The sequence below is a fragment of the Thamnophis sirtalis genome, unplaced genomic scaffold (assembly GCF_051295495.1).
Source record: "Thamnophis sirtalis isolate CommonGarterSnake01/CBP01778 unplaced genomic scaffold, rThaSir2_p1.2 scaffold_3, whole genome shotgun sequence".
Taxonomy (NCBI): Eukaryota; Metazoa; Chordata; class Lepidosauria; order Squamata; family Natricidae; genus Thamnophis; species Thamnophis sirtalis.
This window is the reverse complement of record NW_028261383.1, coordinates 92,862,118-92,876,346: the sequence shown is the minus strand read 5'-3', so window position 1 is coordinate 92,876,346 and position 14,229 is coordinate 92,862,118. Positions and strand designations below refer to the sequence as shown.

General features: G+C 38.4%; 1 protein-coding gene across 1 annotated transcript in view; it reads right to left on the bottom strand.

Annotated features, from left to right (window-relative positions):
• Positions 1 to 14,229, bottom strand: part of TRPC7 (transient receptor potential cation channel subfamily C member 7) — a 138,999-nt gene that overhangs the window by 54,452 nt on the left and 70,318 nt on the right. Inside the window, exon 3 of the mRNA XM_087709513.1 lies at positions 5,660 to 5,824. Within this exon, the coding sequence (XP_087565639.1) occupies positions 5,660 to 5,824 (165 nt within the window). The remainder of the gene's footprint in view (positions 1 to 5,659; positions 5,825 to 14,229) is intronic.

Genomic DNA, 14,229 nt, shown 5'->3' with positions numbered 1-14,229 from the left:
TGCTAAATAGAAAAAATACATTAGTTAAGTCTGAAATTCAATTTGTATAATGCTTGCTTAGCAAGTTCACAAAGTGTCAGAATAACACTTTGCATCTTCATACAACAGGAAAATATATGTTTGGATATGCTCAGACTATTTATAGAAAGATGTTAAGAAAAGTGTAGAAAACATGGGCATTATGTGCAGATCATTTGAATTTGATAAGATTAGGGTTAGGGTGGACAATTGTCCATTCAAAGAAATGCATAACATATTTTTCAAATATTCTTCGTCACTCTACAATGGGTAAAATCTCACACCTGATCTCCCCTTACCCCACTAGATGTGTTGGTTCAGCAAAGCTTTGTAAAATAAAAATAAAACCCCTATAATAATTAAAAGAAGAAACCTGGATGTTATTTATAATGATGGTAATCTGATGATAGAAGATATACAGCCATATTTTTTCATAACATTCAGGCAGTGTGGGGTTTTTTAAAATAATTTTTTAAAAAAGAATTGAAATGAATATTTCAATTTTTGTGCATTCTGAAACTTAACTGATATGTCTAATTCCTACTGATTTGTTGGAATTTTCCAAGACCATTTTCTTTCAAGTGGGCAAAACTACTGTGACATACAAAACTAACATCCTGACATTTCATAGTTTGTCTGGCAAGATCATAAATTAAGTGATTCCTATTTGTCCTACCCATCAGCATTCAGTGGATTAAAGCATATTGGGGATAAAGCATCTTCCTAGACTTTTTGATCTCTTAACCCAGCTGTAAATGAGACTAAATTTGGGTAAATTATTCTCCGATCCATAGATAGGTTACCTCAGTATGTTTAATAAGTTATTATCCAATTAACCATTAATAATTGTCCAACTGGATACTTGTGTTACCTGCCAACTCTTACCAAAAGCTAGCTAAAACAGGAACATTCACATCTAACCCAGCAAGGAGTGAGCTACTTTAAAAGGAAAAGAATCAGAGGACCCCAAAACTGATACTTGGATGTCTAAAAAATTCCCATAGAGTCTCAGTTGGCTAATGGGACTCAGGGAGGTAGGGAGGGCAGGAGGTAATTCTTGATCCTGAGAAGAAGCAGACAGGGATCTAGTAAGAGCAATTGACTCCATCTTCCTACTTGATATTTGCAGCTACAGTATATAAGAATGCAAAAATGCTCCCTCACCAATAAAAAGTAAAGACTTTTTATTTTAAAGTAACATTATTTTCTGCAAACAGTGTAGGAATGGAATACAATGTTTGCTTTCATATTTTTTTCTAATATTGATAAAAGTTGTCTAAGTGCCTACCTTGGAAATGAAACGTCTATGGATTGGGCTACTAAATTAATAGAAACTCAACCTGCCCTCAGCAGAGAGATTCAATGTTACGGGAATAAAAAAAAAAATCTTGAGTGAACATAAAAGCAAATGAATTCTTTTTAATAAAATTTCCTTTCTCTGCCCCATGTCAAAATTTCATATTCAGTCAACATTGCATCAATATTTTATTTCCAAGCATTTCTTGGAATGATAGCTTTCAAAGTTTCATTTCAAAATGTCATTGATAGCTATAAATAATGCAGATTCTCAGAATTTTTGAATCAAGTTGAGAGAAGAAGATGCTGTGAAAGAAGGATTAACGTGAAGATGTTAATGCTTCAGCTGAAACTTTTTCAACATCCTCTCCTAAAATAGGAAGGTTGCTATTTCTAAGGTCCTGGTTTTTAAACTGTGAGTGGGATTGGAGATGCACATCATCTGTGTATTTGATTAGTATTGTTGTCAGATACAGAAATTGATGACAGAGGTAAAATTCTAGGAAGGCAAAATAGTTGGGAAAATATACTCTAGTATTTTATAAATCCACCATCACTGATCCCTTCAGATATAAGTGCTCTTTTAAATATAATGCATGATGCAATCGTAAAAAGTAATAAAGATAAAGGTTTTCCCTGTCCAGTCATATCTAACTCTAGGGGGGGGGGGCATGCTCATCTATGTTTCTTAGCTGAGGGAGCCAGCATTGTCTGAAGACACTTCCATGGCCATGTGGCCAGCATGATTATACATCCAAGGCACACAGAACGCTGTTATCTTCCCACCAAAATGGTACCTATTCATCCAGGGACATTTGCATGCTAGATCGGCAGGAACTGGGGCAAGTAACAGGAGCTCACCAGTGGTGGGATTAATAAAAATTACTATCAATTCTGTGGGTGTGGCTGGGTGGGCATGGCAGGGGAAGGATACTGCAAAAATCCCCACTCCTGGGGGAAGGTTACTGCAAAATCCCCATTCCCTTCCCACCCCATTAACTTGCTTTCCAGCTCTGTTCTCCTGTGCAGGGCAACAAAAGAAGACCCAACCTATCAGCTGGGACTCGGGAGGCAGAGTATAGGGGCAGGACCAGCCAGAGATGGTATTTGCCAATTTTCTGAACTATTCAAAATTTCCGCTACAGGTTTGTCAGAACTGGTCAGAACCAGCTAAATACCACCTCTGGAGCTCACCCTGTCATGCAGCCCTTGGGTCTCAAACCTGGGCTGCCAGCTTGCCAGCTGACAAGCTCAATATCTTTAATTGCTGAGCCATCCCAATTCTTAAAAAGTAATAGTAAAGAAGTAATCCAGATCTCATCTGATAGTGTGGAAAGAATGGTTGTGAACTGAGTATGGCGGAAAGCGAAGGAAAGTCATTTTCTACTGCAGGGGTGTCTAACTGATGGCCTGTGAGCCAGATGCATCATGTGCAGGCCCACCCAAGCTCCATGAATGGGAAAACATTGCAAAACATCATGTGACATCTATGTGACACAGCAAGTTTGACACCGGTGTTCTAGTGGAAAGTGCTTCAACATCAAGAAAGGCACAGGTAGCTGTGCTGGCCTTAGTTTATATAACAGTAGGGACATTTGGCAAAATTATTACCTTTTAAAATCAGGATTACTAGTATCCAAAGCCAGAGCTAAGCCACGCAGGAAGAGCTTTTGGAAATATCTCTACCGCCTGGATTAAAGTAAGGTTAAAATTTAAAATTTATATGATATTGCGTGTAGGTTATTTACTGATAGACCCTGTATTCTTCGAGTTAGATTTTAGAAGTTAGGCTTTGGGAAGAAAAAGTCTTAATGAATGCTAAAAAGAAGATGTGTCTTTCTGGTGGTGGAATTTCCCCTATCCAAAAGAAAGAAAATGACAGAAACCAATTATTTTAGTTACTTTCAGAAATACCAGCTGTTTAGGAGCAACTTTCAAAAGAGTTAAATGTCGTTCAGTGTCAGTTCAAAAGCCTGATGGTGTCTGTGAGGATGGCTTTTTAATGTGTTCAAAGGTCACAGCTCCCCTTAACCAGCCCCAGCTTTGAAGGAGTGCTACAATTTGATGAAGCTTTGGTGAAATCACTCCTTTGAAACAGATTCGTACTTCAAAGTAAGGAAAGCAACTTGGCGACTTTCAAAGAATTCTGCAGCCTTTCTAAGCATTTTGCAAATTTCGTGGCTCAAATCTGAGTTTGTAAACCACTGTAAACATTAATGTAAACAGATTAAGATAATTGTGAATTCATTTCAGACAATCTAGGCTCTTTAGCAGACAATATGGAGGTTGCTATACCACCCAGATCACATCCCTGCTACCTCTGTCTTAAAAGGAATATCATTTTAAAAATTACAGTCAAACCATTGAAAGGAGCCTGCTGGAATTGAGCAATGTTAAGTCCCTCTAAAGCAGTGGAGTCAAACTCACGACTTGTGGGCTGCCCTGGAATCAATGAAGGACCACCCTGCAGTGCCTCTGCCAGTGAAAACGGAGCCTGAGAAGGCCATTGATGCTTCCCTGGCTTCTTTTTAGCTGGCAGAGGGCTGCAGGAGGCCGTCACAGCCAAAAATGGAGTGAGTGACATCGAGCTGACCACACCCACCCTGGCCACGCCCCTGCCCCCCCATCCCCGAGTTCAAACACAACCCTGATGTAGCCCTCAGTGAAATTGAGTTTGACACCCCTGCTCTAAAGAGTTTACCTTCCTGGTTAATTTCATCCAATTCTACCCCCAAATAGAACAGTTTGTATAGATATTTTGTTCCTTATCCAAAATAACCTATGGAAGAATGTTTTTTAATTGAATCTTGAAGAATCTCAACTTGAATTTTGGTTGTCTCAGATCTTGGCATGCAAGCCTAAATTGTACCTTGTTCTTTTTGACTCTGAAATCTCCGGGATCGTTAGAATCAGGGCTGATATTTTTCTAGGCTAGGAATTATTGCTCTATTATTCTGTTTTCTCTCCTGGAAGTCAAGAAGGTACTTGCCTATGGCAATGTAGTGCTCATAGGGAGATTTTTATAGCCTAGAAATGGGTTAAAAAAAGAGGAAAAGAGTGTGTACACCAATTTGGTATAATGATTATGGCACCAGGCTAGAAAATGTGAGTTCTAGTTCTGCCATAGGCATAATGTCAGCTGGGTGACCTAAGAGGTGCCAGCAACTCTCTCTAAGTCCTGAAATCAGGCAATGGCAAACCACTTTTGTATTCTTGAAAATGGAAGGAAAATTGCTAGTCCAAGCAGTCATGTGGAGTTAACAACAACTCAAAGACTCACACAGATACACACCAAAATAGGGGAGCCTTGATAACATTAAGTTGTTATTCATGGTACATTTAAAATAGGACTGAGAACTGCATTAGAATGAATCAGAAATCCAAGTTAAAATGAGGCAATTGGGATATTTATTTAAACCTACACAAGATGGAACCCATGCCTCTAGTTCAAAGGCCTCCACAAAGCTTTGTCTCATATTTGCAATATGCAGACTGACCATGCAAGATCAGAGAAGTTCATTATTTATGTAAAAGGAGTTTTTTTTTTTAAAAAAAAACACCTATTTTATGACACATCTTTACTTTTGGTTAGTGGCCGAAATAGAAAATTAAAGCCAGTAATTTTACTGTAATGCAGTAGAACCTCTGGTCATGAACACTTCTGACCATGACCAAATCATGTTCTGACCAAAAAATTCATATTTTTTTCCCTGCAGCCAATTTCCCCTTTTGCACCATTTTTTTTATAAGCGCCAAGTTTCCAAAATTAGGTTCGGGTCATGACCAAATCGGTTTGCGACCAAAGTTATGGAATAAATTATGGCCATGACTGGAGGTTCTACTATACTAGTTGTTTCAATCAGCTCTTCCCACTTCATAACAATTGTTCAAGCTATTTGACACAGTAAGCTCTGACTGTAAGATTTGGCTTCTTTACAAATTTGACTGTAGTCCCTCTGAAAACAATCAGAAATTAAATGAGAAATTCTCAATCTTCAAATCCTGTTTAAAACTTTCAACTGAATTGAACTAAATTAAAGGTTTCCCAGTTAATACTTCTCAATCCTGTAAAGACATTTGCTTACACATATGATGCTTAATAAATAATAAAACTAGAAATAGCACCCCCCTTTACTTTTTCTATTTTTGTCTTTCTACCTATCTTTTAAAAACTATTTTGCGGTTCCTTAATTTGTGCCTAAACTGTGCTCACCCACTGAAAAGCCTGTTGCACCTTAATACAACAACGTTTATTTTTGATTGAACTGAAGATCTTGTCATTTGCATCAAGCCAGGGATATAGATAAATAATGATAAACAAACATGCACCTTAACCAATCTGTACCTTACTGCAGGGAGCTATCCAGTACGCTATGGCGAGGAATGGAAGGCCTATGGAAACTCCGAAGACAGCCAAGAATTTCACAGCAATTGACTGCTGGCGTAAGCCTGAGAGGTTCTCATACCACATGGTGAGTAATTGTTGCTGACAGTTGGGATGGGCAACAAACTGCAAGAGGAAAATAAAGGTAAGAATTGCTTGAAAAGGAGAATAATTGTGAAAGTAAGCAGTGCCCCTCTCCCACAGCCTCTGGAATAGAGATAAGACAAATGGTTGATGACAAAATGACAGATGAAGAAACAGACTTCATGAAAAACATTAAGAGTCTCCAAAGTGAGTAAACAAAACTGATATGTAAGCTTAGCAATCTTTGGGGAGAAGGAAGATAGGAAGGAAGGAAGGAAGGAAGGAAGGAAGGAAGGAAGGAAGGAAGGAAGGAAGGAATACCCATGGTGTTTTTTCAGGAGGCAACTGGACATTCTTGTCTTTTCTTTGAAGGCATTTTACTTCTCATCCAATAAGCTTCTTCAGCTCTGACTGGATGGTAGGGATAAGAAGTGAAATGTCTTCAAAGAAAAAACAAGAAAGTCCAGTTGCCTTCTGAAAAAACACCTTTGGGACAACCAGAACTTTGATGACTGAAAATCTCCATATACAGGAAGGAAGCAATAATTCTAATCTTCCAATCCTGCTGTCATAGGAGAGTTACTTCTTCAGCTTCATACAGTTATGTATCAATAACCTGAGCATTTTAAATTGCCATCTCTTACCATGTTCCCATCTAAAATATTAAGTAGAGTAGGATTTTCTATAGATTCTATTCCCAAATGCAGCTTTGCTGCCTATTCTTGATTCAAACTTTTAGATTTAGATAAATACTGCCAAATACACACACACACACACACACACACCAGCAACAACAACAAAGTCAAAAGAGTACAATAGAGAAAAATGGTGATGTAAATGTAAAATAAGCAATATTAGTGATAATAACCATAATAAGAAAATATAGTGCAACATAGGTAAAGCACTGAATTTTTTTTTAAATGCTTGAAAGAATTAAAAATGGCATTGCTCTAGTGCCGATATGTCTTAGTAACATGGAGGCTGCCTATGAAGACCCTTTAGCAGTTTTATGTGGTCCAGAATGTGATTGTTTGAACCATTATGGGCATGCCACTATGTGTTCATGTACCATCGCTGCTTCACAGTGTGTACCATAAGGCTTCTAATTATAATTCAAGATGCTGCTTGTCACCTCTAAAGACTTCTATGGCATAAAGGTCTGTTATCTGTAGGACTATCTTGCTCCTATGATCTCCGGCCATCCTGTGATAGGTAGAGTCAGCATGGTTCAGATCACATCTATCAAGCAATGTCATCTGATACATTGTATTACCTGCTACTGGAATAGCATCTTCCCAGAGATATGAGCAGTCTTTACCACTCTTCATTTTAGCTGAACCCTTTTTGCCTAGTAGTTGGGTTAAGAGAAGTTATGGGTTCAATATCCATATGTTTTTGATTTTGATCGAATTTTTATGTTTTGAATCTGTACACCATCTGCAGTCATTCCAAGTGGGTGGCCTTCAAATGTGTTAAATTAATACAAAAACAAATACATATTGACAAATAATAGGTGGGAGCTACTTGTTGATTGAATTATCCTTACGAGATAGAGATAGCAGTGTTTTGGATTGCGCAGTTAATTGTCAAGTGTAAACAGACCATCAGAGAAATCTGATGCCCCACAAAAAGATCAGACAGTAAAACATATAGAAGAGATATTTAGCATTTTTAAAGAAAAACACCTGTAGTTAAACCTTGACTTACAACCATTCACTTAGTGACCATTCAAAGTTACAACAGCATTTAAAAAAGTGATTTACAACTGGTTTTTATACTTACAACCATTGCAATATCTTTACAGACATGTGATCAGGATTCGGGCTCTTGGTGACTGGCATATATTTATGATGTTTGCAGCATCCTGGGGTCATGTGATTGCCATTTGTGACATTCCCAGCTGAAGTCTGACAAAGCCAATGATTTCTGGATTATGTAGTGTGTGTAATATCTGTCTGCCAATAGTAATTTTGGTGAATGAGTCCCTGTGGATTTTACTCTACTAGTCATTACTGATTATAGGGGGTGGCACTCATCTCCATTTCGAGGCCATGAAGCAGCACTGTCCAAAGATATTTCCATGGTCATGAGACCAGCATGCGGGAGTGTTGTTTCCTCCCCACTGTAGTGGTACCTATTTATCTACTTGCATTTGTGTGGTTTTGAACTGCTAAGTAGGCAGGAATAAGCAAAGACAGGTTCTCACCTGTCACACAATGTTCGGTAATATCTGCCTGCCAACAGTAATTTTAGAGAAAGGGATTCAGAAGTGCTAGTTAATTTATGTCCTGCACTTGAGCTTTCACTGACACAAGACATATGGCTGGCCAATTTGAGAATGGAATGCTAGAACAGAAAGGCTTTCGGTTTGATCTGCTTGTGTTCTCACATTCTTAATTGCTTGGTATCGACCTATGGCTTCCTAATGATAAAATTACAGCAGCTTCACAAAGGAATTTTATTCCCTAAGATAAAAGCATCTCTCTTTGCATGATTTCCCATGAAGTGTCTGCTTCCCAACACAGCATATAATGTTCATCTGATTGTTAATCATCTTTCAACATGATTAAAGATAAAGATAATGAAAAGTAGAGATAAAGGAAGTGTTATTATCATAGTGTATTGTATGTGTGGGAAAAGAAAAGAGATTAAGGCTCTTCAAGAGAAAATAAAATAAAAAGAAAAGTTGAAAGGAAAATGTCTAGAGACAAAAGCCCCTGGGGTGGTATGATACACCACCATATAAATGATATAAAGGATTCAGGATATTCAGGAGAAAAGCAGTTTGGTGCTTTGAATTGATTGCAGGGGTGTTTATAGTAAATCCATTGTTAATAATAAAACAATAATATTTATGTATTTTTTTCACTGCTTGACCACCAAGGGAGTTTTGGATATTGATCTCAAAGTCACAATGATAAGTTATCTTAGAAGTAGGTATAATTATAATTGCACAGCAAAAGGGTAGATAGTGGCTTTTCCCACAGCTGACTGTGTTTAACTCTAAGCTTAAAATGTGAAGAGATACTTCTGGCTGAGAACTCATCCTCAGGCAAGGATGATCATCAAAGTATGTCACTATAGGAATCCCAAAGAGCCCTGGTCCAAAAAACAATGGAGAGGTAATCAAAGTCCACCAATCTTGACCTTAGACATTGTGACTCAGACTTTAAATTGGAGAATGTCCACCCATTCTGCACAAAGACCACCATTACCCAGGTAGAGAACCAGACAGCCTAGGATAGGACTGTGAGTAGAAATGTTTCTGTTACACAGATTAGATGAAATTCAGATCAAATTTTATTACAGCCCTGAGACCAGAAACAAAATATTGAATAAAAGATGTATTATAGACAGACAGTCAGACAGACAGATGACTATGTCTCAGTCATCCAGGCCATGGTTCTTCTTCTTCAGCTTCTTGGATGAGAAGCAAAACGTCTTCAAAAGAAAAACCAGAAATTCCAGTCGCCTCTTGAGAAAGCACTTTTGAAACAGACAAGACAGATAGACAGACATGCACACACATACACACACAAACACAGACATCAGTAATGCCACCTCCACACTCATATGTGAGAAACACCTGGCATAACCAGGTCTATTTAAATAACAACATTGTACTGGAAAGTTGGACTGATTGGTGATAATTGTATTTGGCTGAGGTTGACAACTTCCAATATTTATGGCCCCAAGAAATGCATTTTTGGACAGGGTTAACCTTCCAATATTGCAAGCCTTGGCCTTTGACCTAAAATGTAAGCACTTCATATTAAGTCTTTGCTATGAAGTTTTCCCCCAAACCTGAGACCTTGCTAAATTGTGATATCAAACATTGTTCTGCTCTATAAATTACCAGTAAGAATTTTATTTCATCTGAACTCAAACATTATTTACAACAGTATTTTTGCCTGACAGATTTATGACACTGACTTTAGAGTCCAAGGCAATACAGTATTTTAAGAAATATCAAGTCGCTGACAGCGTTTACTTTCAATCCCTAGTATTTGATCCTTCTGATCATTCTCCCCCTCAATCTACGACTTAAGATGGACCATAAAAGTCAGCATGTTCCTTCGCCATGAAATTTAGCATCAGATATGCTAAGAAGGTATGTGCAGTTGTAATGATATATGGCTTAGTGCAGTGGTGGGTTCCTATAGGTTCGGACTGGTTCAGCCGAACCGGTAGTGGTTTGGTGGCCTGGGTCACTGGAACCGGCAGCAACCCAGGCCTGCCATGCCCCTAAACCTGTTCTCCCAGCAGCACCATAGGCACCACCATCTTGTTTTTTGGTTCTGCGCATGCGTGGCATTCATATGAGCGAACTAGCAGTAGTGCCTGCCAGAACCCACCCTTGACTTAGTGGAAAGACAGTGCCAAGAGGATGTTATATCTGAAGAGGCTTCTTTCCTCTTGCCATGCACATATATTATCCTGTGCTCTGAGGATATCTAGGATGGGTAGTTCTGAGTTGCCTCTGATATTGATATCAGATGATATTGATATCTGATATCTTGTGTTAGCTGTAGAGGTGCCACCTTCTTTGCTATATAAGGATTGTGACTTGAATAGCTCTGAACTATAACGCTGTGCTACTAATAGCCTGAGCATGTAAAGATGAAGTGAGGAAAGCTAAGGCTCACAATGAAGAAAGGCTTGCCACAAAAGTAAAAAATAACAAAAAAAGCTTCTTCCATCATGTTAAAAACAAGAAAAAAGTTAAGGAAACAATTGGTCCATTGCTGGGAGAAAGTGGCAAGAAGGTGACAAGCAACAGGGAGAAAGCAGAACTATTTAACTCATGTTTTGCATCTGTCTTTACACAAAGGGATAAAACAGTCCAACCTATCAAAAACAGCACCACAAAAATCAGATTAGGAACACAAATTGAAATAGGGAAGAAAATGGTAAGTGAGCACCTGTCTACCCTAGACGAGTTTAAATCACCAGGACCGGATGGATTACACCCCAGGGTTCTGAAGGAACTGGCAGACAAAATCTCAGAACCACTGAACTATATATTTCAGAGATCCTGGAGCACCGGGGAACTACCAGAGAACTGGAAAAGAGCTGATGTGGTTCCCATCTTCAAAAAAGGGAAAAAAACAGATCCAGGAAACTACTGACCTATCAGCCTGAAAGATTCTGGAAAAGATAATCAAGCAACGAATTAGCGAATACCTAGAAGCAAACAAAGTAATAGCCAAAAGTCAACATGGGTTTGTCAAAACAGATCATGCCAGACTAATCTTATTGCATTCTTTGATAATGTGACAGAATTAGTGGACCAGAGGAATGCCGTCAATATAGTTTACTTGGACTTCAGTAAGGCATTTGATAAGGTAGACCATAACCTATTACTAGATAAAGTAGAAGAATGTAGGTTAGACAGCATCACCACCAGATGGATTTGTAACTGGCTGACCAACCGCACTCAATGTGTAATCCTCAATGGAACTGCATCTTCATGGAGTGAAGTATGCAGTGGAGTACCCCAAGGCTCTGTTTTAGGCCCAGTACTCTTCAACATCTTCATCAATAATTTGGATGAGGGAATAAATGGGGAACTCATCAAATTTGACACCAAGCTGGCAGGAATAGCCAACACTCCAGAAGATAGGCTCAAGATACAGAAGGATCTTGACAAACTTGAACATTGGGCACTATCTAATAAAATGAAATTCAATGGTGAAAAGAGTAAGGTTCTACATTTAGGCAACAAAAACGAAATACACAGGTACAGTATAGGTGGTACCTTGCTCAATAGTAGTAACTGTGAAAGGGATCTTGGAGTCCTAGTGGACAACCATTTAAATCTGAGCCAGCAGTGTGCAGCAGCTGCCAAAAAGCAACACACTTCTAGGCTGCATAAACAGAGGGATAGAATCAAGATCACGTGAAGTGTTAATACCACTTTATAATGCCTTGGTAAGGCCACACTTGGAATACTGCATTCAGTTTTGGTTGCCACAGTGTAGAAAAGATGTGGAGACTCTAGAAAGAGTGCAGAGAAGAGCAACAAAGATGATTAGGGGACTGGAGACTAAAACATATGAAGAGCAGTTGCAGGAACTGGGGATGTCTAGTTTAATAGAAAGAAGGACTAGGGGAGACATGATAGCAGTGTTCCAATATCTCAGGGGTTGCCACAAAGAAGAGGGAGTCAAACTATTTTCCAAGGCACCTGAGGGTTGAACAAGAAGCAATGAGTGGAAACTAATCAAGGAGAGAAGCAACTTAGAACTGAGGAGAAATTTCCTGACAGTTAGAACAATTAATCAGTGGAACTGCTTGCCCCCAGAAGTTGCGAATGCCGCAACACAGGAAGTCTTTAAGAAGATGTTGGATTGCCATTTGTCTGAAATGGTATAAGGTTTCCTGCCTAGGCAGGGGGTTGGACTAGAAGACCTCCAAGGTCCCTTCCAACTCTGCCATTTTATTATTGTATTATTGATTATAACCCTGTCCCAACACTATTCGTCATACTAAATATTTGTCTAAAAAGCATACTTTAAATTGAATACCAAAGTGACTGTGTATTCTCTTGTATACATTAACTCTGAAGGAAGGTTACATTAGAAGTCTCCTTGACACTTCTACTTTTACAATGTGACAATGGCACAGAATATGTTTTTAAGCTCTATAAATTGTGCTTAAAAACATTGGAAAGAAAGAAAGAGCTAAATCTAAAATGAGCTTGGGCCAAGCATTCATCCATGCCATGAACATGAGGATCAACTTTTGGACATTGACTTTTTTTTTTAGGTTTCCAATAATATTCTAAACTACAAATTCAGAGGAACCAGTTCTTCAAGGACTAGTCTCTTTTTTACTCCACACCTTTTAGTAGCTGGTGATTTCTTTCCACTTAATGGGTGGCTGTACTAGAAGGATTGTAAAATCTTCTTTTATGCAATTTTTCTATTTTTATTTTTTATTATTATTAAATTTATTTCCACCCATCTCGTGGTTCGAGACAGCTCTACATTCTACAAGGAGAATCAATGCTGAGATAAAGAGATAGAGCTTCTGATTGAATATGGGTGTTCGGGGTTTGGTTTTTTTTTTTAACAACATTGCTATTTGTTCTGCTGTAAAAAAAAAAGCAAATGTGAAGGAACATAACTTTATGGTACAGAACTCTGATTGCAGACCAGATCTCTTGTGCTTGAACAAAATAGATGGAGTGACCTCTTTTTCCCACATTCATCTTTTATACCATTATCATTAGTATTTATGTATGTATGTTTTCAGTATATAAATAATATTCTTGAATTATATTTGAACAACACATTGACTTTTTTTAAAAAAGCACATATTACTATCTGGTCAGCGTTATGGCGCTTCTGTACCATAAAGGTACAGAATGGTGAGCTGCATTACTTCAGTATGCTTGTCATTTCTTCCACTTTTGAGCTACCTGCTCCTGTCATTCTTTCATGAAAATAAGGATAAACAAACCTATTCTAATAAATGGGGCAATCTTCAGGGGATTAGGAAGACAAGGGAAGAGGGTGAAAGCTTTCTGGTAGTTCTTACAATCATTATCACTCCATGACCAATGTAGTGAAATTTTCAATTTAATGGGGCAGACATAAATCTGTTTGGAACCGCTTTGGAATCATGAGAATGGGGGAAGGGGGAGGGAGGTGTTTCTGGACTAACTGTGTACTGAAATATATAGAAAAGTTATCAATTTTTTTCATCTTAAACCAAATTTACACCTTTGCTATTAATTAAACTGAGATCTGTGACTCAGGGAAGTGCTGTCTTTTATGATGAATTAAGAACTATATGGCCAGCTGGAGAAAGCTGGAGTCAGACTCTTGAGAGCGCCAATTAGTTAGCATAGAAAAAGATGCACTTGACATCTATAGTGGAGGTGGAGGTGATGAATGGACGCTGCCATTGGGAATCTACTGGCTTCAAACTAAAACAGAGAAAGAAAAATCCATTCCATTTATCACTCAGTTGCAACTTACATGTCATACATTTCTCAAAATAAAATCAAGGACACCATCTAAATATAGTTGAGCATGTTTATGTCTTATTTGTTGCTTTTAGGTTTGGAGAAGGCAGGCTTGACTCAGTCAAGGTGACTGCAGTGATACATACCTTTCTGTCAATTAGCTATTTTCCTCCTGGCTCCAAATCCATCCATACCATCTACCCAAGATGAAGTATGAATGGGAAGACAGTGACAACTACTTTTCCACTTTTATTCATTTGTTGGTGAGCTCCCTTTGGGCCATGGAGGTGGAGCAGGTGTGGAGCAGTGAGCAATTATCTGTGCCAACTTGGTGGCATCAAGTTGCGATGTGCATAATGATCACCAGCAATCATGCTCATTTCGGATTTGATTGAGTGAAAGTTGACAAACTATGCTCTAGGAGATAACAATGCCCTGCAGCCTTCAATTCATTTTGTTCTATGGCTGTCTTAAG